The sequence below is a fragment of the Maylandia zebra genome, linkage group LG13, assembly GCF_041146795.1.
Source record: "Maylandia zebra isolate NMK-2024a linkage group LG13, Mzebra_GT3a, whole genome shotgun sequence".
Taxonomy (NCBI): domain Eukaryota; kingdom Metazoa; phylum Chordata; class Actinopteri; order Cichliformes; family Cichlidae; genus Maylandia; species Maylandia zebra.
In genome coordinates this window covers 8,458,138-8,483,174 of record NC_135179.1, presented here as the reverse complement: position 1 = coordinate 8,483,174, position 25,037 = coordinate 8,458,138, and the positions used below count along the sequence as shown (strand labels likewise).

The following is a 25,037-nucleotide window of genomic DNA, read 5'->3' as shown; positions in this document are numbered from 1 at the left end:
ACGCACGCACGCACGCAAGCACGCACGCAAGCACGCAGACATACAATGGGGACCACAGTGGAAACATTTTGTCAGCCTTGTCCTCGGTGGGTTTGCAGGACTGGCGTGGACCAGATGTTACAGAAATTCTCAAACAACAGAACGAGTGTACATGGCGTGTTTGTGTGTGTGTGCGCGCGCTGTGTATGCCTGCCTGCATGCATGCATGAGTGTGTTTGAGGGCGGGAATAAATTAATGGCTGATTTCTCCCCTTGCTTTGATGGCATTAAGAGCCCTCTTCTTCTCAATGTGCCGCGTTAAATGCTTTTCTCTCCTTCTCTTTTCCATCCGTCTCTCCCTCTTTTTCTTGACAAGCAGGGCCACCCAGCAGAAAGCAACTGATGCAAAACGCCAGAGTAATCTCCCCCTCCATCCACCACCACCACCACCCCTCCCCGCTATCTTTAGTCTTTGACACAGTAGCCATTATCTGTGGGATTTAGTTAAACCAAACCTTCATGTATTTGTTAGGCCCTTGGTTCGTTTTTTCTTCTGACTGCTCTGCTTGAGTGTGGTCAGGCTGCGAGGAATTGGAGGGGCGGGGGTTACATCATCAGTACAGCCTGACGGAGACTCGTGGAGGGGGTCTACAATGCCATCTAGCTGGATCCTACTCATGATGGTAAATATGTTAAGCTGAAATGTGCAACCTTGTTTGTTTTTGCTGCTGCAAGAAAACTAAACCCAGACATTAAAGGCTCAAACATGATTGATTTAAGCCAAACCTGAAAAATACTGTGCGTAACTTCTGTTTAGCATTATTAACCCAACACTGATTCCAGTCAAATATGGGATTAAAAAAAAAAAAAAAAAAAAAAAAAAGAGGTTTCTTGACTTTTTAATAAAATTGACATCCTTAAAAAAGGTGTGGAATGAACCTAAATTTCCCCTTAACCAACCTAAATATTCCAATCAAACTTATTAATAATCAAGTCAAAACCAATGCGATTGTGCTAATGTAGCTAAAAATTATATTACCTAAACAGGTGTTTGACCAGTAAACAGGTTATACTGTATTATTTAGAGATACGTGCATTCAACTGCATTGTCTTTTGTCCAGTTTTAATCTCATAGCAACCATCTGCTACAACACAGACAATCACAATTAACATAAATGTCAGTCTCATTTCCACTCCCATCTCACATTAAAACCAAGGCTTTCCTCTCTGCCACATGCAGCCACAGACCTAAAAAGCACTGTAAACGAATCATGTTGAAACTCGCAGGTAAGCCAGGGCTCGGCGGGGCTAAACTAAGGTTAAGCCATGTGGTTTAGCTTCCCGGGAATGTGTTTACACACACACTGAGGTGTGAACCATTTAGGGAGCTTAGAGGGGTGGAGAAACACGAGTTGATTTAGCGCTAGTGTAAACGCCGGTACCTGTTGACGGGTGTTAATTGGGACAGCTTAAGACAAACAGCATAAATCTGTAGGGATTCTCAGGCTGGCCGAGCAATCATCGAGCTGCAGGAGAGCGAGCAAAATAAGGCTGGATATCAAGTTACTTTTTTCAATTAGTTTCAAACTGTTAGGCCCTAAAAGCAGTCAACAGATGTCTGTAGTCATGATAACTTATTTTTTAACCTGATATGAATAAAAAGATGCAGAGATGTCAAAAGAAATTCCACCAGACCCAAAGTCATTTCTACTGGGTTTGTATCTAAAAGAACAGAAATGAACAAATATTAATGAACCACAGTGTTTTAAAGCAGAAAATCCTAACAGCACTGTGGAAAAAAACAAACCAGATGTCAAACATTCCACCTGAAACGAACGCATATATACTGAAAGAGAAAAGAAATATATTATAAAAGGATTGTGGACCTTTTTTGAATATTTGGATTTCAAAGAGATGTTGAGTAATTAATTCATACTAGGTATGCAGTGTTTGCTTTGGTACACACGTTGAATGAACAAAAGTATTTTATTAATATTTATTTTCTATACTTGAACTTAAAATAATAAATATGAATAAATTAGGTGTCTTGATATGAATTGTCATGTATGAATATAAGAGGATAATTTTCTGTTCATTTTCGTTTTGTTTCTGATTTCTGATTAAATGCTGACATTTATTTTTAAAATATTAACAAAGATTATCATGAAAAAAAAGAAGCAAGCTTTGGATAATTTTTGTGTAGGCATAGGCAAAGAATAGTCGCTATTTTCAGCTTTAATTGTGACGCACAGCCTGGTGAAGCCACCTGTAGGTGGAGGATTTTTTGAATGAAGTAGTGAGAGTTTGTAAGATGTAGAGAGTGGTGATAACCCCCAGTGGAGGACCCCCCTCAACCTGCTGACAGACAGCTGCAGCCTTTTTAGCATAAGTGGCTCCGCCTGCTCCATTAGCAAAGAGAAGAAGGAGGGTGTGTGTGTGTGAGTGTGTGTGGGGATGGTGGGTGGGAGGGAGCTCAACCCCCCCTGGGGTAGATGTTAGAACAAATTTGAGGGGTGTCATATTACACGGCTTGTGACAAGAGGCCGAGGGGAGGTGAATGATGAATTTACTTAATGAATTAATCTGTGGACCAGTAATGGCTCCGCTAACAACATTAGTCATCCTTCTTACATCTCTGTGTTGCGATTCTTCCCTCATCTCTTCCTGTTACACAATCATTTTATCCACTCCTCCGACAGCCGTTTCCCCTCAGATATCAGCTTCTGTTTCCCATGGTTAGGTACATTTAACAAACTGAAAACTACCAATTAATAAAGTCTTTCGATTTCTTGATAAATACTCAAACTTTACATTGTTTTTAATGTGTTTATAAACACACCTTTCAATCTGGAATAGCCTTAAATTAACACAGACACCAACACCAGGCTGATGAAGCTTCTGATTCAATACACAGATGCAAAATTGCAGTGTTTAAATAGACATTTAAATGGAAATGTATTGGGAAAGACAGCTGTTGGTATTTGTAGCCTGGAGTGCTCATAACAATGGGGAAATGGGGAGGAGTGTGTATGGGAGGGGGGGGGGGGGGGGGGGGGGGTGATGACAAGCAGCTGTGTTAGCAAGTGAATGGTGTAATTACTGGCCAAACCTCTGTCATTAACCTGCATTGTGGAGTGCCACCACATCGGTTACCATAAGAAAGCCTTGATTAATTGACTGTAACGATGAAATTCAATTATGTTATTGGGCTGGAGTTTTTAAATGAAATAATAATCAATTAAATAATGGAGGGAAAAAATAAACATCTTTAGCCAAAATGTGCATTGAAGGATTATCATTGAGAACAGGTGAAAGCCAGTAAGTAAAGTAAGAGATGGCTGAAAGACTGGATTAAACTCTGACAAGAGAAATCCCCCCCCACAAAAGAAGTCAACAACAACAACAAAACAAATCAGTAATTTATTACTCAAATTTAACAATTTAATTAAAAAAATCATCTATTTTCACTTTATCTGGTTGTGTGGATCACTGTGCTGCTAAAAAGATTATTTTTCTGTCCTCTGTGTAGCTGTGGATGTTCGCATGTGTGTGTAATTTCGACACTCGCTTGTCTGTGACGACGTGTTTGGCAGCTTGCAGCGTGCTTTGGACCGGCTGCTGCATGGGGTCTCAGGCGAAGAGGCAGCTGATGAAAGCGTTGGCGGGATGCTCCAATAAAGAGCAGATTATCATAAGCGGCCATTGTCCACCTCCGAATTCTCTCCAACAACCGCCCCCCGCCCCGGCCTCCTCATCTTCACTTACTCACCCTGTGGCTGAAAATGTTAATCGGCGCCATCACTGGCAGGAAACACAGATGGGCTGCCCGACCCAGTGAACACAACTTTACCTAGTTCTGAGTAACCGTTATAACGAAATAAAATATAGCTAAATGACACAGGATGATTTCTGCTCCAGTTTGGAAACAAATTTAACTTGCACGTCTCTGTACTAAGAAGCCACCCCCCCTCGACTCCAATCCCCTCCTTCCTCCCACCCTCCCGGTGACTCCATCCACCCGGCTCGTTTTATCTGAAGATTCTCAGACAATGCCTAGAGGATCCCATTCCCTAATCTTCCTAAAAATCCCCCTTTCATCCCCACTGTTAAAGAATGTATGAAAGGCTGACACCGAGCTGGAGAAAAGCAGGAGGGGAGGGGAGAGAAAGGAGGAGAAGAAGAAGGAGCAGCGCACATCTGGGAGTGAGGGTGGTGTTACTGCGCTGGACTGTGAGGGTGGAGGGCGGGAGGAGGACAGGAGCTCCACGCTGGTCGCTTGTGCTCAGTCCTTGCAAGTTGAGTAATTAAATTGTTTTGCTGCTCAAACATTCAAATGGCCGAGGAGATTAAGGGCATGGGCGGGAAAGGGAGTCTGTGTGTGTGTGTGGGGGGGGGTGTTAATCTGTGTTCTGACCCAGTTGAACCTTAGAGTCACACACACACACACACACACACACACACACACACACACACACACACACACCAACAAGAAAAAAAAAAAAAAAAAGCTCAAATCCTTTGTTTTGTTCCCTCAAAGGCAAGAAAAAGGCAATGGGGTTTTAAAGGAGTGATCCCTAGATTTCTTTTCTTGCCCCATAGGGAAGAACGGTGCATTTGCTCCTGAAGTGAATTCAAGATGACCACAAACACATTCCACCGTGGTCTAATACAAAACCATTCGATTGAAAGCGAGTGCTCTTTTCGTAACCCTGACAACAACAACAACAACAACAAGAAAAAGACCACGGGCTTTGAAAAGAAGGGAGCGCATCTTCTCTTGGCTGTGTCTATCTCAGTTGCCACGAGCTTAGCTTACGAACAGAGTCTGTGATTATGGATAAACAATAGTGGCAATCGTTCTGTGTTCAACTATCTCAATCAGAATTCACACAGTGGACAAGCTTTCAGCATAGCCTGTGTTTATTTTGGGAGGCTCAGGAGGAGAGGTGAATGTGGAAAATGTCTATCTAAGAATGAAAAAAAAAAGCAATCAGAGGAAAACGTGAAAAGCAGCACCTGAAAAACAAAGTGACCGCTGATTAAAGCCAACACTAAACCCTCTCCTCTCCCTCCATCTTTCAGTGTGTGAACTGTAGAGGGTATTATACTCTAAACACTTTTTCTTCTCTCAGTGCTGAAAGATTAGACTGGTTATCCCATTAAAGTTGGTAAAATGCCATTCTTGTGTCTTTAAGCTCTCGTATAGGAGGTCAAGATGAGTCTGCCTGCGCTTACAAGGCGGGCACGGATGTAATCTGCCCAAAGTTACAATAATTAATGTTAAGCTTCTTCAGCAATACGTTTGTGAAAGAACCGGTCCTGATAATATACTTAAAGCTGCACATGCTGTTTGTGTTGCCACGACAAGAAAAGGCAGAGCTTGACGTGCACGCGTACTTGCGAGAGTCCCTCTGCCACTCACGTAGCTGAGCTTAAATCTTTAGTCAAACTATAAGCTGATGCTGCCACAATGCTGGATTAGGTCGACAGGCATGGGAAAGAGAGTGAGAAGGCGGCTCACTTGATGCTAAAGAAATATAAACTACACATGCAGCTACAACAGCATCTGTGGGATGACAAGCAAAAGGACACGTCGCTTAAAAAGGAGAAATTAATCTGAAATGCAATCATTGGTAAATTCCAACTAAAGATTATTTCTTTAACAGGGTGGCATTCATACTTTTAAGAGGCTGAAATCTGATTTACAAGTAGATGAAAAAGCTTTTGAAACAATACAGATGGATGAATAAAACTTGGACAAACGGGATTCAGAGCCACAGGTTGACATTTAAGCAGCTGCAATCCTCCACACAATCACACGGCAAGTCAAAGCGGCCAGCAGCCTTTTCCGATGTGACGGCATTGACAGTCCGTGCTGTCCCTTCCTCAGATACCGAGGGGGATACTGCATGTGTAAAGTACATTAAGCTCTTGCTGGAATCCTTCCTTGTGCCATTCTCCTCTCGTCGACTCTCAGACACAAAGGCAGATTAAAGGAGCGCACGCCATAAAAACCCTGTGTCAATCTTATCGGCTTGGAGTGCAATTTTTAAATGTATGTTAATCTGGGGGAGCTAAAACTCATTCTCTCCTCTCTCTGCTTGTTTATCTCTTATCAAATGCGCAGTAGGTGAGGGGCAGCTTTGCGGCGCAGCTAAGTGCCATTATTTGGATAATTGCATCCATTGTTGCTGGTTATATAGCTATTTGAAATGGGAGGTGTGTGTAAATAGGTGCAGGGGCCAGGTAGGGGGTGGCTGAGATATATTCAAAAAGAGGCCAGGGGATTTTCTGCGAAGGCTACATGATGCATTTGAATGCTTCTTCACACCTAAAGCTGAATTTTCAATAAGCAGTGTTTGATATGTTTTTGTCTGTGCAACAATAGCTTCAGAAAACAACAAAGCCAAGGTCAGGAGCGTTACATGCACCAGAAGAAACACACTAACAATGAATGGTATCTTCACAGAAATTAAACACGTACAATGAAACCATCACAAACCGAAGCTTTTCAGTGTGTTCCAGCTCTTTTGCATTTCTAAGGTGGTCAGATACCCTAACAAAAGTTAAATGACACAGACAGCCATGCATAAATCATAAATAATGAATATGCTTCAGTTCAAATAGAAATCTATAAACTCCAATAAATATTTGGTCTACTGCAGGAGGTGAAACGTTCTCCTAATGTTGCATGTGTGAAGGACAGTACTCCCAGTGGTGCAAGAATAACAAGTTCATTAGTCGAGGGGGGGTGCCGCAGGAATTCAAATTCCCCCCCGACCCGGGCCCGGCCTCTGATTGGCTGGCTGCGTCGGCATGGCGAGACTCATTAGAGCCCAGCAGTAATTAAGAGTTGTTAGAAAGTGAATTCTCCAACCGCAGATTAGAAAATTAAACTATTTACTGATTACATATTAATAGAAGACAACAATGGCGCTTGCCATAAGCTTGGAAGGCAACCAAGGAATAAATCTGTGTACTTAATTACCATAAACAATGGGGGCATAGAAATGGAGTTTTATGCACACTCCCTCCTGTAATGTGTCTGATATCAGAAGACACTTGACAATTCTTGTTCAATTATCTCTATTATTTAATGTGCTGTGAACTGCCTCTGAGTAAATAAATTAACCACCCCAATTACTTTGGATTCATCTGGGGAGGGCCGCTGCGTAATAGAAAATGCAGGAGAAAGCTGCATTGTGCCCAAACCTAGGGGAGGAGGGGAGGTGTGTGGAAAAGAAGGGAGCATTTCTTTTTTTTTGGAGGGGGGGGGGAAGGCTGACTGGAGAAACTGAGATTCACAGGGATAAAAAAGGAATAGAGAAAATGTAAAGACACCCAGAGTGAGAACGTCTATCAAAAACACATGATAAGATAGGTCTTTTAATTTTTAGGTAACCAAATTCCTGGTGGAAAAGAAGAACAAACTCTTTACAGACAGAAAAAGAGAATCTCGAAAATAAAAGGGGAGAGAGAATGACAAAGCAAAAGCATGTGATATCAAAGAAAGGCATACTGTGGACCAGCAGAGCACAGAGGATGTTCCCAGGCTTTCTGCTGCTGGAGCAGAGATGAACAATCAGTCATGGGTCAGTCGGTCTGTCTGTTCACATCTGCCCGTCACTCCTGCAGCGCTCAGCGTTACCAGAGCACCACTGCACACTGAGCTCACCCAAACTTACCTTGAGAGGTCTGAATCATATGATCAGATTCACTGCTCTGATTACTCTGCACATACCCGCTCAAAGAGTCTACTGAGAGTCTGAACTAACTGCTTGCCGGTCTGCGTATAAGCTACGCACATATGCATTATTTAACTGATGGTTAACTCTGAGTCAATCAAGTCTATTTGTGCACGGCTTCAGACCATATTCTAAGCTAAAGCTCTCCTGTCCTATAAACAGTAGCTTGGAGGGGGGGGGGGGGGGGGGGGGGGGGTAGGTTCACGGCAGCTTTTTCACCACAGACTGCCTATCACAACAAAAACGCAGCTTTGGCACTGCAATGGGAAAAGAAGAAGTTGTAATAGGAAACAATGATCAGAGAGCGTTTTCAGAATGTCCAACTCTCCTTCTCTGCCATCACGGAGTCTTTCTGCTCCTCCATCTCTAGCCTGACTGCACATAAGGTTATAAAAATGGGAAGGTGACACCAAAGCATAGCGTCAGTGCTATTTATCAGCATGACAGCAACGATCACAACAATGATCACAATGATGTCAGTGTTGGGTTTAGGTTGTTTATTTTTGAGGTAAAAAATTCACATACCCAAGGAGTGAAGTTATGTGCTAATGCTAAGGTTGATTAGCAAGCTACATCCAAAAACTGTACAGGTGCAGTGCACAGGCACACATCTGATGATTAGTGCTAACAAACCGACAAACAAAATCCTAGAAATCAGGCAAAAATGTCTCGGAACACACAGCAAGCCATATTATTATTCAGATTGTACCAATGAAATGCTTCAAAAGGCATCAGCAGCACAAACATAGTGGTGAGGACCAGTACAGGGACTTCAGTTAGCAGAGGTACAGCTGCCTGCGTCGGGACACCAGTCAGTCCCTACAGGTATCCCCACACAGTAAAAACACATTTTACCAGTCTGTTTTTACCTTACAACATAAAGCACCTTGAGGCAACCCTTGTGGTAACTTACACTGAGCTGAACTGAATTTTAACATGGGAGTCTGCTGTTTTCTTTCAGCCACAGGGTTTGTTTTTACACATGAAACACATGAAATTTCGAAAGAATCGGGTTGGAATATTTTCAACAAATTTATCAGACAGCAGGAAACAGTCTGATTCAACACACTCCTAACTGGAATAATAGTTTTGGAGTAGGAGCTGCAACATGTCTGCAAGTCCCAAAAAGTTTTAGGCTGCAGTACAAGTCTGAAAACTACTCATCTTTGTGATGATCCGTCAGTGCACCTCTTCTTCTGCGTTCTGACCCGAGTTGCCCTTCTGTTAAAAATCTTCATTTGTGTAGTTTGTCTAATCTTTTGCTGAGATCACAACTGAACTTAAGCTCAATTAAAACACTGAAAGACTGTGGCGAAGCTTGGCTGCTGGCTCACATCTCTTCATGTTCCATAAACATCATTTTACTCTGGATTAGGATATCTGAAATTAAAGCTGACAGTGGAGTGTGTGTATGAGGTTTTTATTTCTTTGTGTTTTTGTTTTGTTTTTTGAAAAAAAGAGTTCTGAAGGTGATGACAGCTTCACTCGGAGAAGAGTAGTGTTGGTTATTTGTGAAGCAGAGTGTTATCAAAAAAGAAGGCTACCTGCTCAGTCGACTTCCTTCACCAAAATTTTAGTTTTTAACAGCAGATCACGAGTGTGCCAAATCAGCACCACAACGTCACACAGATGCCTGTCGCGTGTGATGACACTTGGTATGTATGTCTGTGCAGTGCCAGTGTAGTGTAAACCACATGGGCACGTGCACAGGGTGACGCTGACGCACAACGGAGGCAGATTTCAGAACCAGTTATTAGGAGAAACACGAGACAAAATAATTTGACCAATAAACACACCGGTGTGCATACACTGAGTGTGCTCATTGAACAACTACCTGCAATGAATAAAACACTTTGGTGGACACTCTCCCTAACATGGTTGCGAAGGAAAAAGGTGTCCCACCCATTATGAGCAAGTTATGACTAATAAATTTTCTCCTAAGCGGATGCACGCAAGCAAGTCCACACTGGGTAAAAATTAAAGGATGGCTACCTGCCAAAGTAAGGCTGGCAAAGCAAATGATATTTAAACCAAAAATATTAGCGTTTGGTTAGTAGCTACTAAAAAGTCTTTCTATGATCCCTACTAAAGCACCAGTCAGATGTGACGGATCAATAGTAGATATACTGCTTACAGCCAATCAGGCACAACTTCTGATATTCTGGGTCCTGAGAAAAAAAAATCTCTCTCATCTCTGACAGCATATAGAAAGGTGACCTGAGTTGCTGAAGTGATAAAGGTTACTTTAGTGACCACCTGTCATGGGTGAGTTTCAGCCTGAAGACTCCAGACTTTGCCCAAAGGTTCAATCCATAACCTATCGGATGAGTGCTGCAAAATGAGATATGAAAACAGAAATACACTTTCAGGAAGTGAGAAACTTTCCCTCATTTGATGCGACATATTGCCAGTGTTGTACGGATCTGCCTTACATAATGACTACTTCATCATGAATATATAAATATCCTAACACATCTTTGATCAGCGACCAAATGTGACGCTTAAAGGTCAGTTTTATAGTATATAAAACGTACCATATCACCTTTATATATCCTGATAGTGTATCGACTTGTGGAGACCACATTTTTTCGATTTCATTCCACACTCATGTTAGGAGGAGATGAAAAGCGACCAAGGTGAATTTCTCTTCGTGATATCCTTTTATTATTTTGTCCTCGCCTTCCTGTCGTCGCCCTCTTCCTTTTCTAGTGAATCACATTTTCAGGAGGGGACCGCGGGTATATATATTTATATAAAGAAAAATCTTTATGGCTGAAGGTGTTTGAAAGTAAATAACCTGGCGTCTTGCTGGCTAGTTGCCGCTTTAACAGTGGGTGAAGAAGGAGGAGGGGAAAAAACCCCCCCCCAAAAAACCAGCCCTTCAGATTGACACAATGGCATGCGCTCCGACAGAGGGAGAGGGCACAGAGGCAGGGAGGGAGGCGAAAAGGAGGAAAACGACAACAACAAACAGAGGAGAGATATCCACCATATCAGGATCCAAATGGGATGGGGAAGGTGAGCGCAAATCCCACCGCCCCAGTTTCCTTTCTAAAAACCCCTTCTTCTATCCTCCCCTGTGTTGCCTTTTTAGGATTTTGGGGGCTAAATCCACCAAGTTAGACGCTGATATATCAGAAAGAGCATGAGAGCTGCTTCTAAATTACTACAGCAAATACTGTACCTACACTCTCACAACATTCACAGACATCAAAATTTTACACTTCTTGGAACCATTTCCCCCCCAGCAGCATTCTTGGGTGAGGAATGGGATGGTTTAGTATCACAAATAGGATGCTATTCTCCAATTTCAGTTAGGGACTCGACGGAGCCAAGGCCCCTCTTTTGGCTCAGCACACTGTCTCATGTCTTAACAAGGCTTTACCCCCAGCCAAATCTTAAATAAAAACCTTCCGAATCCGGCTCTGTACGCCAAACCAGATTGCTTTTTTTTGCGCTTTTTTTCGCGGGTGTGTAAGCATTTGTGTGTGTCTGTCGTGGATTTGTGAACTGTGTCAGTGCTCATGTTGTGTTACCTCATGTTTTTTTTTTTGCCATTTCTTTGCCTCTCCCTCTCTCCTCCCTTTAACTCACCCCCGTCTTTCCTTATACAGCATATCAATGAAGGCCAGATATGTACTAGGGGAAGGAGGGTGTATGTGTGTAGCCGTGCATGGCTGAGCGCACTGTTCAATAGTGTGGATGCTGGCTGGCTGGCTGGGGCCGCGGCTGGCAAACGGCTGCAGCGGAGACTTCGGCTGGGGCTCCGCTATCGCACCCAGTTATCGTTTCCCCCATGAAGGGCTCCCTTATCACCCCAGCCCAGAGAGGTCTCCCTTCTTCTCCCATCCCCGAGACACACTCCCCCACCTCCTCCCTCCCCACCCACCCTTCCCCTCCCTTCTCCACCTCCTCCTCATCCCTCACCCCCCACCCATCCCCTCCTTTCATATACACCCAGCGCTCCGTCGTGCAACATTCAACCAAGAGGGAGGGTGACGAAGGAGGGAGGGCGATCAGGGAGGGGGGGGCTTCAAAGATTCTCTCTCACACAAACACACACACACCCTGGGCGTACATGGATGTGTGTTTGCGTGTGTACGCTCAATTTGCCAAAACAGTTTTTCCAGTGTAATTGGGCTTGGGGTACCTGTGTCCATGAGATAGCGCAGCCTCTTCTCCACGCGAGCTGCTCGGGCGTCTATGTGCCTCTGCTCGCTCTCCAGTGCAGACAGCTCCCCAACCACATACTGACTGGTGTCTTTGAACGCCTTCTGTCAACCGAGAGAGAGAGAGGGAGATAGAGACAGAGACAGAGAGAGAAAGAGAGACAGAGAGAGAATAGTTAGAGGAAGGAAGTATAGCTATATTAGACAAAGAGCTTTAATCCACATTTGTGAGTTCTACATCTACAAACCCACTTTATAGCCTTTTATTAACCACATTCCACTGTATTATTTTATTTTAACACTAAACACTTTGAAGTTTTCTTCAGTAAACATTAGTTATGTATATTAGGTGTGCTAATCATAAAATAAGCCAACTTATTCTACTTTGATAATAAAGCACATTGAAAAAATTCAGAATAAGGCCACAAAATTTCTTTCTCTAAACTTATTGCTTATCAGTTTATTTATGTGTGGTCCATTAAATATCCTGTTTTTTTTTTTTTTGGGGGGGGGGGGGGGGGGCTGATAAGCTACATCTTAACAACACTCATCTTAACAATGTCAATGAAGAGTTAACAAGGAAACAGAAAACAGGCACTCACTCATCACTAAACGTCTTGCTCACTTCTTAAAGAGTACCAGTATTTTGTTCGCTTTTCATGCAACAATTTATCAGCCAGTGTTGGCCCTGTTGACATCAGCAGATTTGCAAACAAGATGGGGCTTTCCCAAAATCAGTAGCAGGCATTAATCTGTAGATAGTTAACACTACTGCATCACAGCAACAGAGCTCCACTCTACCAGCTGGCTAAGGCTTTTCTGTGTGGAGGTTGCATGTTCTCCTTGTGTCTGTGTGGGTTCTTTCCAGGCACTCTAGCTTCCTCCCACACACCACAGACATGGATGTTAGGCTAACTGCTGATTCTAAAATGGCCATAGGGTGAGGTGGACTGTGAGCACGAAGAACCGTATGCTTTAGCCCTGTGACAGACTGGCAACCTGCTCAGGCTGTACCCTGCTTCAGCCCAATGACTGGGATAGGCTCCAGTTCACAAAAGTTCTGAAGATATGTTATGTATTTATGTTTTGCTCACACTAAATGCTCATTAACCACACGTTAAGAGAAAATCTCCAAAATCCAGATTATAGTACTGTGATCAAAGATTCTATCACTGTATCATTGGTTATTTTAACACTAAACTAAACACTGAGCTTTTCCTAATAACTGTTTGTTATGTTATTGATTTGAATTTAAATACTGGACGATATAAGTGTGTAAGCCTGGTGTAATGTACGATGAGGTCAGTTATTTTCATAAACAAGATTAAGTAGTTATCCTGAGTTATCCTATGAGCATCAGTGGGGGGCAGAGGCTTTGTTAAACTTCCAAAACTGTGCAAGTCATTAAAACCACCATTTAGCCTTCAGCACTTTGAAGTCAATGTACTTTTGCTTTAGGATGTCTGCATATCCAGTTTATTTACTCCACACTAAATAAACTGGTTAAGATGATTATTTTTTCGATTCAGCTTTCTTCAAGCTCACGACTTCTAATACACAGAGCAACATCAGCCACTCTACACACACACACACCTCGCTCTATAACCAGACACTTAATACACACTCCATTTCTGACCTCTCTTCACCTCTGTCTCCAGGCTGTTTGCTATTCTTCAGAGAAACTCCTCTGAGTGAGGAAAAAATGTTTATTCAAATTCACTACTGAGGATGCATCCGAAAAAATATCTCTATTTTACTGCTGATGCACTTCATTTTTCTTAATGGGAAGTAGAACTAGAGAGCAGGAGAGAAAGTTTTTTTCTTTTTTCCATTCCACCCAGGCCAGCACTTTTTCCTCTACTCCTTCCAGCATGCGAGTGTGTGCATCTGTGCGGCTCTGCACACGTGTGATTGTGCAAGTGTGTGTGTGTGTGTGTGTGCTGATTCCCAACAGCCTTTCCCCCCTCCTCTTCTGTGCGCGCTCTCGCTCTATCACCATATTTTTCCTTGGCAAATCAATTTTACACATGATCAGCCCACTCCCCTTGCCGCGCTCGGCCCAGCCGTAATTAAGAGGAGGGAAATTACCATATATATTATATTAATGCAAACATCATTCAGCAGGTAATTCTTGGCTGATCGGGATAATGGAAAGGTTGAACACCCATTAACCCTGGGGCCCAGGCGCTGGGAGGAGGGTGCTGTGTGTGCGTTTGTGTGTCTATGTGGATGGGACTGGGGTGGAGGGTGCAGGGTCGAGGGTAGGAGAGGGCTGCTTGGGAAGAGATTCACCCCGTGGTCTCTGGTGGCACGCACACACATACGCACACACATAATAACATTCTTATAAACACATTCTTTGTGCACACTGCCTGGAATACAGTGTGAAATGTGTGCGAACACTTGAAGGACGTGAAGGCACACTTCTGTGCAAAGACAGAGCTGATATCTACCATTGTTATAATTAAAATGGCAGCCTAATAAATCAATACTTAGATGTGTGTGAGTTAAAGAGACGACAGTAGTGTGTGTGTGAGGGTATAGGAGTGGACAAGGTTAAAGTGGGGAGGCAACTTAAACTAGTAAGGTGACATACAGGAAATGGGGGGGCAATCAACCACTTCACATCTGACCCCCAAGGTCTTTCTTTTCTGGAGAAAGACCTGTGCTACTATCACACTCACACACTAGTTTGTTGTTGCAAATGGGACAAAACTGTATACACTACAGAAAATATGAACAAACCTCCTCTTCAAACGGTCTGCGAACATCAACCTCTATGGGTGAACCTCTGTCCTCCTCAGCCTTCTTCTGATCCTCAGGAACAGACTTCTGTCTTTTCATCTCTGGAACAATGAAGTTACATACACTAACAGGTGAGAAATCCACCTAATGTCATTTCAGTCTTTATATTTTTAGCTTTACATGAGTCACTGGTCAAAATAATCCAGTGATCCAGTATTTGTGGGTTTACAAAAAAAACAACAACACAGCTACATGGATCTTCATGATTGGTGTGAACACATCATGACAGGTGTATGTAACCTGCTTAGAAAAGCCTCAAATCTTCCTCTTAGTCAGTCATTTGAGCTGAATTGAGTATTATCTGTATTACATATTATATTGTATATAGTAGTCATCTTACTTTCTTTATACTTTCTTTCTATACTTTCTTTATAAGATATTTTCTGACATTTTACAGATGACTCAGTTACATTATGCATCAAAATATCTTATAGTTACTGAGAAACCCCCACAGCTATAAACAAGCCTGCTTTCGAACGTTACTCTGAACAAGTGAATCCTTGTAGTCTTTTGAGGAGTCGAGTTACTGCTCCTCAAAATGTCTGTGGACGTCCTCAACAGTTAATTGCTGTGTGTGAATCAAGTGTCTCCGTATGCAAACATACCTCCTTGGGTAAACAGTGCATACATTGTGTTTGTGTGCTTGTGTGCTTGTGCTGTAACGTTCCCCCACCTGGTCTGCTCTCCACATACTGGCTGAAGGACTTGAGCTGTGTTTTCCTGACTGCAGAGTCCTTGTTGAAGACAACTGGGTTTCGCAACCTCTCCGTGGCTCTGCGCAGCCTCTCAGCTCTCAACTCCTCTGCATTATTCTGTCAGACACCGGGAAAGTCAGCGTTTAGCTTGGTCAAGTATTGCCTACTGACTCAGGAAGACAAAGACCATCAACGGTTGTTTCTATTTCTTAATTTGCAGTTCATGGCATCGCCAAACAAGGTAAACAAAGGGACATATTTTCGGTCAAAACTGCTTCAACACACAAATCATGCAATTAATAAAGCTAACCGTGAAGTAAGGAAAGAAATGCAATCATAGCCTAGTGAGCTGATGATTTTATTTACAAGGCAAGACATGTGGAGAGATGGATAACCCAACTGACAAACACATGCGGCTCAAAGAGACGCGCAAAGAGAGTTCAGACTGCAATAACAGCTGGTGCACAAAAGCTAAAACAAACCAAAAGCACACATAGAAACAGAGCTGATTGTTTAATTTTAAATTACAGGCAATGGCAGCAATTAGTCTGCTGCCTCTTCAAATCTCGTCTATTATTCTGTCAGACTCTACCAGTCACTTAGATATGCTCTCAACCTTTTATTAGGCAGTCGTTTCAAGATTTCAGAGCGGCTCTGTGATTATTGTGATCAAAAACACACATGCACACAAAACTACAGCACTGTAAGTGAACACACCAACTGACAGGCCATGAGATAAATCTGGTAGAAGTTGATATGTTAGCTACATTGTGATTTGTTTGCATGAAGCCCTCTGAAAATACACACACACACATACAGAGGCGCACACAATCATTCATTCACTCCCTCACTCATGAGAGAGACAAAAAGGAGGCAATTAACTTGACTTTCAGCAAAACCTCGAGCCAGAAAATATATTCAGATTATGCAAAATGCAAAAAAACGCTATTGTTTTCAAAGCGAACATGTGTTAGAAAGGCACACGCTCGCTTCTCCCGCTATCAAAAACAGCATGCAGAAATGCTTTATTACCAAGCCCCCCAAATATGCCAAGCCGAGTGGAAAAGAAACCGACTCGGGCTAAGATTGACGTCGCAGCAACGTTAATAAGACGGCGAAACGTGTAATAAAGTCGACAATTAGAGCAAACATGTTCCACTGCTTGAAACAGGGGGAGATAGTCAAGCAGCGTGTGCAGTGCGAGGAGGGCTAATAGAGACGGGTGTGGGTGGGAAACGGCGTGTAGACGGGGAGTTGTTAGTTTAGCTTCAGATTATTGACTTTCAAAAACAATGTCAGCAATTAGTCTGTTCTCACTTTGTTTTGTCTATTAGTCTGTCAGCTTCCACCAGCCACTTAAAAACCTTATGTCAAGACAAATTGAGGCAAATTTATTTATGAAGTGTTATACACAAAAGCCCAATTAAACATTTTAAAATGTGAGGACAGCGCTCGCATCAAGGCAACACCAAGGCGATCCAGAAGGATGTTTAACTCTTACACAGCCATGGTATTTTAAAAACAAAAACACGATAAAGTGGAAAACTTTATCAGTGCTCCTGCTTCCTTTATCTATGAGAGATATTATAAAATGCTCTTATGTCATTAATTATGGTTTTTAGTCACATTTCGGTTTAAAGGCGTTATGGCACCACATTTACACCTGCTCTTTATGCCATACTTGGTAGTTTAGAAGTGCAAACAAAGATCATCACCAGTGAGAAAACTGTGCTACAAACTGTCCAACTACCCCTGAAAACAGCACGTTTGTCAATCGGCAAATACTTCAGGAATGGACATTCACAATAAAATCTAAGTCTATAATGTTAAGAAAACAAAAACAAACAACCATGCCACACCATTTCCTGGGAAAAAGCATTTCTATGACACACAAATGTAATGAATTTCTGGGCTCACAAATGCCTCCATCGGATGACCTTAAAGTTAAATTACTTATTGAGGGAGAAGTAACGAGGAACAGTTATCAAAGGGTTTACTTCCCTCTGATCTGTCTCCTCTCCATTGTCCTATCAAAGTAAAGGTTTAAAAGGCCAAAAATATATTAAAAACAGAATGCACCACTGCATGTGTAGTTCATCCAGAGTGTATGATATTAGATGATATATGATATAAGGTGAGGATCTTGCTTCAATTTTACGTCTTTAGTTCTAACTAATAACAAAAAGTAAAAAAGGTAACAGTCGACTCAATAATAATTGTGCTTGATGTTTTTTTGTTGTTTTTTTTTTACTGTGTACCCTCAAATCATTTGCTGACATCCTCAACAGGCTTCTTAAACTCAGTCTTCAAAACTATGAGAATTTCCTGTTCTACATCTTCCAATTAATGTTGCCAAAATGTGTTTTGTTTTTCTGCAAAGGTTTGAACTTTGAGTGTTTAAACAAGAGAGAAAAGTGTGAAAATGTTCGTGCCTGTCTGAGAAAAGTGTATAAAGTGTTTAGTGAGGGGTTTACACCCTTAAAACATCTATAATAATTGTAAAAAATAAAGTTGGCTACCTGGCAGATTTCACGTATCGCGGGTTATTTTTAGAACGTAACTACCGCGATAAACGAGCGACCACTATTTTACAGAGACGAATCGTGATGCCGTTTGAGATCACGATGATATTTTCATACTAATTTTTCAGTATTTTTCCCACCTCGAAATTCATTTTGCTGTTCTTTCTCTTAAATGCTCTTTAAAGTGTTAATACGATGAGTAACTCTAGTCCTTAAATCCCAGCAGTAAACAGAGACAGCAGCATGTATCTGCCCTCTGTTTACCTGATACTTTCTTGGGCTTGGTTACAGAAATAAGGTGGCTTCCTATTGGTTTTAGCACAAAGCATCACAATCACCCGCCAATCCTGGCTTTGCTAAATCAGCTTCCTGTTTGAGTGATTTTAAAATTTTACTGATTGTTTTTAAGCTTAAACTTAAATGGCACTGTGCTTTTGCCACCCAGTCTGACTTGTTTGAGTAGATGAGGCTGAGAGAATCGGTGACTTCCTTTATATCAGGGATGTGAAACTTATATTACATCATCTGCCACTTTAATCTTGGGTGAGCCAGACAAGTGAAGCTCCCCCATGTGTCATTGTAAAGAAGTTTACCTGCACATTTAATCCTGGAGATATCTTAATATATATATATATATATATAAAATTAGTGTAATTACAACAATATGTCATTTTCCTACCTGACAGAGAAATGCTGCTGTAGTAAATCAAAGAAATTTGTCAGCATGTCACTTTGATCTTAAAAAGTAAGTAATACATGTGCAAAATTATAGACAAGTTAGCTGGTAGCTCATTATCCATAACATCTTGTAGTTGTGATAAGACAGGTTTTTGTGGACCTAATGTAATGCCCCCCAAAAAGAAAATTCTATGGTAGACAGTGAAAAAACAGGAACTTTCTGTCATTTAACAGTTTATATATATTACTTAATTACTTTTGTACATTATGAATGGCCATGGGAGAGATATTTATTAGTGTAAAACTTATGAAAATATAGTTAAAAGTCCAAAAATCATGGCAGGGGCCCCTAGACCTTCTGTTTGATAGCCCTGATTTAAATAATTTAACACACATTTTTATAAGCTTACTTTAAAGTGATTTCCTCTTCCTCTGATGATGATTATTACTAATCATTTATTTATTTCATAATATGCATTTCGCTTTGTGCATTTTTTTTAAACTTTAAGTTACTATCCATTTTGGCTTTCTCTATGTATTCTGTATATATGTATGAAAATGTTATTATTCGCATAAATAAAGATGACAAGATCCATTTATACAGACAATCATGTCAAGCGTGCAGATCTACAGACTTAAACATATTGTGTTAGAAATATAGTTTAAGCAAACAAGAAATACAAAAGCGTGATGCAAAGCAGCTGAAAACTTAGTGCTATTGGTCATATAAAAGACAAAGGTCCATCCAGTTAGTGATTTTATGAATATTTCATTTGTTTGTTTAAGGAAAAATGAAACAATCACTGATAATTGGATGTCAACGGATTTGTTGGATTAATGCTCCTGTCCTTGTCATATTTTCATGAGGATGTTTTTTTTTAAAGATTTTACCACACTGAGTAGTAAAAGCTGAAGCTCTAACAATATGTGGAGGGAATGGTTTATTTAGCAAAAGAATAATCTAATCCCTGGGGAGACTGATTAGGGCACTGGGCCTGCCTCTCCAATTATTACATACTGTTTAACTGTTGTGAATTGTGACTTGTTCACTAGACTACAACTACAGGTTAAACAGCAGCCACTCTCTTAAAGTTCAGCAGCTGCATTTCAACCAAAAGACAAAAAAAGAGAGAAAAAGAATAGTCTTACATTTCTCTCTCAGCCACACACACCCCCACAAACACACCCACCCACAATGCATACCCACTTGGCTACCCCTCTGTCTCCTTTTTACGCTTTGGGACGAGCAGATATTGGGGTGTAATTTTTACTTTCTGCCGCTCCCCTCTGCATCACTTATCACCGCTATCATCTCTGTGTTGAGCTGTGGCAAGCTGTGGCAGTGGTGATTCAGGGCTTTTGGTGCATGTGAGTCTGTGAATGTGTGTGCATGGGGCTGCGTGACTAATGTTGCAGTCTGCTGAGCGTTGCATGCCCTTATCGTGCGCTGCCGAGGCTGCGCATACACACAATCGCTAATGAGAGGACGAGTGCGTGTGTGACGTTCCTGCAGGTCGTTCCAAAGGCCTGAAGGACTTTTGGGAGACCCGATCCTCTTGGGACAATTTATCCATATTTCAAAGGACAGAAAAAATGAACCCAGTCAGCTGACGAGGGAGAACAGACATGATTATTCACATTCGCACACATTTACTGTAAAACTATTACTTTAGTAGTTGCACCAAACTTAAGTTAAAACTGGAGATGATAAAAGCTGCACAAAAATAGAGCAACAGTATTACTAAATTCTTGTGTACCATCTTTACAACAGATGGCAGAATTGCATAAATTATATATTCCTAAAAACTTCTCGAAGATGACAAAGATTAGTGCCAGTGTGGCTCTGTTAGGCTTAGAAATGGTTTAGAAATTTTGGAAATTGCACCTGAAATAAACAATCTTTAAGTTGTTCGTACTATTCAGTAACCTAATCAAGCACTCATGGTTTCCAGTGCCCAGAAACCGGGGCTGCTCTGACTTTTGTTATTTTATATAAAAAGCGGCAACATTCAAGAATCTAATGCAACTTATCATCTTACTCATGCCTTTCACCTTGTAAGAAATAAATGAAGAACCAAGAAAATGCTCTAAGTTAACACTGTTTTACCTGTTCAGCTGATATCTGCCCACTTATGTCCACTGTAGAGATCATTTTTTTTCTGTATTATCCAGTCTCTTTCTCTAGCAGCTGTAAACTGGGACATGAGATGCATTTTGGACAAATTTTGTCTCAAACTTACCATCTTAGCAGATTGTTAGCAATACACTGAGTGTAACGATACAAGTCGCCACCCATCAAAGCCAATTTTCAGGCAGATACCCTGAGCACCTGTTGATGTACTGTACAGAACACCATTTCAAGATACAGTCTCTAAAATACCTCTTTCTGCCTCAGTGACAACATAAAACTCCTAAATACGGTGTGTGTAAATCTCCTGTGTAAAACTGTAATGAAAAAGTTAATCAGCAGTTAAACCACAGATTTTAAACTCAGCTCATGTGAAGTGAGAAAGAAATAACCGACACCCCCCCCCCCCCAATTATGACACACAGCTTTTTTGTAAATGAGTAGATGTGAATTTTGAAAAAATTTGAAACAGATGCCCAAAAACTTTAGGTTTCACATAATGTCTCAGTGTTACCGGATTCACCAAGTTCACAGATTTAAAAGGCACAAATGCTTCACGTGTTACATTTTTATAACTAATCAGCAAAAGTATTTCATATCCTTTTAACAAATAACTTATCTAGATCTAAAAACGTTTTTAACTTTCATTACATTTTAATTTGTGTGTAGCAATGCTGGTACTGCATCAACACACCAATAACAACAATGCTAACCAAACCCTTCTGAAAGCTGGTTCTGACCAACTGGTTTCATATTTGATACCCCAGAATGATCGCCACAGCAGACCCACTGCACTGATAGTGATGGAGCTCAAATCAGATGTGAATAGAGTATGTAAATACACTTTTGGGTAAAGTGCTATGAGAAGAGTTAGGAATGTACCAAATGATAATTTTACCTCTCTGAGGGTCAAGCGGTAACACGCACGCATACGCACTCCTTTGGCCATAAAGGACTAAGCCTTTTAGGCTTTGAACACAAGAGGGTGTTTATGTGAATCGATGATCAAAGACACCCTGGGTTTTGCTTGTACTGACAGCCACACACATACTCACCTTATTCTACTTGACATTCAAAATCAATTAAACAGATGTTCAAACCGGCCGACTGCGTTGTTGACTCAATATTCACATCAGAAGCTATAGACGCAAGTAGCCATAACAACCCCCTGTTCCCAACCTATACGCGCACGAACACACGCACACGCACACGCACACACACACACACATATATATGACTATCTGAAAAGGTCACGCTTAATAGAGGGGACTGCTACATGTTATGTAGAGCATTGTGATGTCTGTCTGTATGTGCATGATTCGTGGAAACAGACTCGAATGGACAGAGGGGGATAAACTATGGTCTTACATGAAGTGGTCTAGGTGACTGATGTCTACAAAGACTCAGCCGGCTGACAAGCGGGGTCAATTGGACCTAATTGATTGGACTAAGTCTTTGATGGTGTGCTGAGAAAGGTGGAGAAGACACACACACACACACACACACACACACACAAACACACAACAACAGAACGAGAGATGAAAGGAAAGAGGTAAAAAAACTAGAGAGTAGGTGCTCTGAGGTCAGCGTACCTCCAGTCCTTCTGCAGGGCTGAGCGGGGAGGTAGAGGAGGAGGCGGTGGGTGACGATGAGGAGGAGGTGGAAGACGGGGATGAAGGAGAAGTGACTCCTCTTGGGCTGACCTCCACCAGCTTCTTCAGCTTCAGATCCACATGCTTACTGTTTGTACCTGAAGAGAAAGAAAGGGACAAACTGATAAGCAATAAGAGGGTTATTTCTACAATTTATATCAATGTCACACTTACACAAAAACCAAAAAAGAGAAGCGACTTAGTCAGCTCTAACATCCACACACTAAGGCAAACCCACAGATAAGGAATATATACACAACAAACATATGTGAGAATACAACATATACAGTATACACAAACACGTGGAAAGAGTAGGAAGTCTTACATCCTGTTTGCATTATCGCCCAGGTTCTGAGTGTACATGTAGTCTAATCCCACCCCTTATGCTCACAGATAAATGAAGGTGATTTTGATCTTCAAAAATCTGACTTCTTTCCTACTTTTACCTCCACCCATTTTTTTTTTGTTTTTTAACCTTTTCCTTCCCTCCCTCTCTGTCTCTGCTTGCCAGTAGCTGCAAACAGCTTTATTTTCCAGGGACTGGTAACCACAGCTCCCCTGCCAGGCCAGAGCACTGCACTGAAGAAGATGAAAGAACAGGAGGGCGACCGTTTCATGTGTCACCTCCCCCCGTGACACACACACACACACACACACACACACACACACACACACACACACACGTGTGAGGATGCATGTATACAGATGCCAAGCACAGGCACATGCTTTTGAATGCAAACGTACAAATACACCACATATACACAATGGAGCAGGTAGGCTGAATAACCTTGACTTCCCATTTTCAGTGGAAATATTAACACAATAAACAGTGGTATCAGCCACTTAGTGTTACAATCACCACAATCAATTGCTTTCAAGACTACATAAAAATTACTACCAGCAAAAAAAAAACCAAAAAAAAAACCTTACACACAACTGTGAAACAAAAATAGTGCAGAGATACTGAACTTCAAAGCTTGAGGACGCATTTGTCTGTTTTTTATTAATGTCTGTTTCTTCTGGTCCCCTCACTGTACTCTCACCTATCTCACATCGACAGGAAATTAAAGAGGCAAATAAAGTAAATGAAATACAAACAAAGTAATTAGTTTACCTCTGAAGATTTGAGCAAATGCTTTACTGAAGATATTTTTTGTTTTGTTTATGTCTAGGGAGCAGTTTTCAGAGTTTTTAATTACTTTTTTTTTTAATTATAAAAGAAAACATAAAAACACCCCAACAGTTTTACACCGACAGTATGGCAGCTTCAAACTACTAAGTTAGAGTGCGTGAAGAGTAGTTTGTGGAAATGAACTGAAAAGATGAAAAGCTTGGGCTCAGGCAAGTGACTAAACGAAAAAATAAGTGAATGAGCAGCCTGGTAATAATTAAATACCTACATAGCTCAACCAGCGCATTGGTTATAAATGTTACAACTAGTGCATAAACCAGTGGTTAGGTTTATGCACTAAAGTCTTCTGGGTTAGGTTTGGGCAGTAAATTCTTCTCAGCTATGTTTGGGACCTAAAATCATGTTGGAGAGCTACAGGCACAAAATCTAATGGATAAATTTACAAAAAGATGGATAACAACTTCTCACTATCTGGTAAATCAAAAATGAAGTATCTTTGGAAATGCATTATCTGTTAGATATTAGGTTAAAATGGTAATTAATTGAAGACAGTGTAATTCAATGTAACTTGAGTGAACGATTGGCAAAGAGGATTTAGGTACTAAAAGGGATGTTAAAGAATGTCCAGGCAGGTCATGAATTAGTTAGAAAAATAAAAGAAGACAGCGAGTCATGCAAAACTGCACAGCGTCAGCCAGTTATTTTACCCAAAAAGGTTAGCTCAGAGCTGGGGTTAGTAAGCTCCAGGGGGCCCTGGGTGCTGGAAGTAGTTGGAAGAGCCTCCAGTGGCAGCAGGTTAGTAGGCAGTGCAGATGCAGATGTGGCAGCGGAATCAACAGCATGATCATCACCACCGAAGTGGAACTGCTCCTCCTCGGCCCTCACATCTCCCTCATCCTCACCCCTTACACCAGTAACACCAACATCCTCATGATGACGTCTGACTCCGTCCAAAACATCTGTAGGTATGGAGTTGGACAGTAGAAAGGAGGCAAAAAATGAAGTAAGGAACAGAATGAGCAGGAAGGAAGAAAAAGGAGATGGTGATGATGTAAAGAAAAAAAGGGCAACGATGAAGTTTAGAAAATAGAAAGTTGTTAAGAGAACACAATATAGAATAAAGGAGGAGTACAGAGAGAGACATTTGGTTAGTTTGTGATAATATTAGTCTGTGATAAGAATAAGTGTTAGGATCCTGTTGTTAACCATCTCCATCCACATTGTGCTCTCAAAACAACAGTAAATATATTATGATAGCTTTTGTTTGCAGAAAACTCATGGAAAGTTTTAGGGCTCTGTGCACATTTTCTTTCTATCTACACAGATACACTAGTTAATACGTTTATTTATTGGCATGAAAATGCAGCAAACTCCAAAAGAGAGACAAGAAAGGTCTCTGAGTACATCGATCTGTGTGGGCTTAGTGCCTGCTCGCAAAAATATCTGACACACAAAGTGAAAATGAGACCCCAGTTTAATTTCCACCAATTCAAGGATCTGTTACCCGCCTTTCTTTTTCCAGATAAAAGACG

The 25,037-nt window shown here is 41.3% G+C and overlaps 1 protein-coding gene across 4 annotated transcripts in view; it reads right to left on the bottom strand.

Annotated features, from left to right (window-relative positions):
- Window positions 1–25,037, bottom strand: part of ehbp1 (EH domain binding protein 1) — a 163,563-nt gene that overhangs the window by 22,228 nt on the left and 116,298 nt on the right. For 2 of the 4 annotated variants that reach the window (XM_004553473.4, XM_004553472.4), the window contains 5 exons: window positions 24,213–24,464; window positions 22,314–22,471; window positions 15,372–15,510; window positions 14,639–14,739; window positions 11,875–11,998 (listed from right to left, as the gene is read on the bottom strand). In XM_004553473.4, coding sequence (XP_004553530.2) covers window positions 11,875–11,998; window positions 14,639–14,739; window positions 15,372–15,510; window positions 22,314–22,471; window positions 24,213–24,464 — 774 coding nt within the window. The remainder of the gene's footprint in view (window positions 1–11,874; window positions 11,999–14,638; window positions 14,740–15,371; window positions 15,511–22,313; window positions 22,472–24,212; window positions 24,465–25,037) is intronic. The other 2 variants (XM_004553474.4, XM_004553475.4) reach the window with 2 other exon arrangements.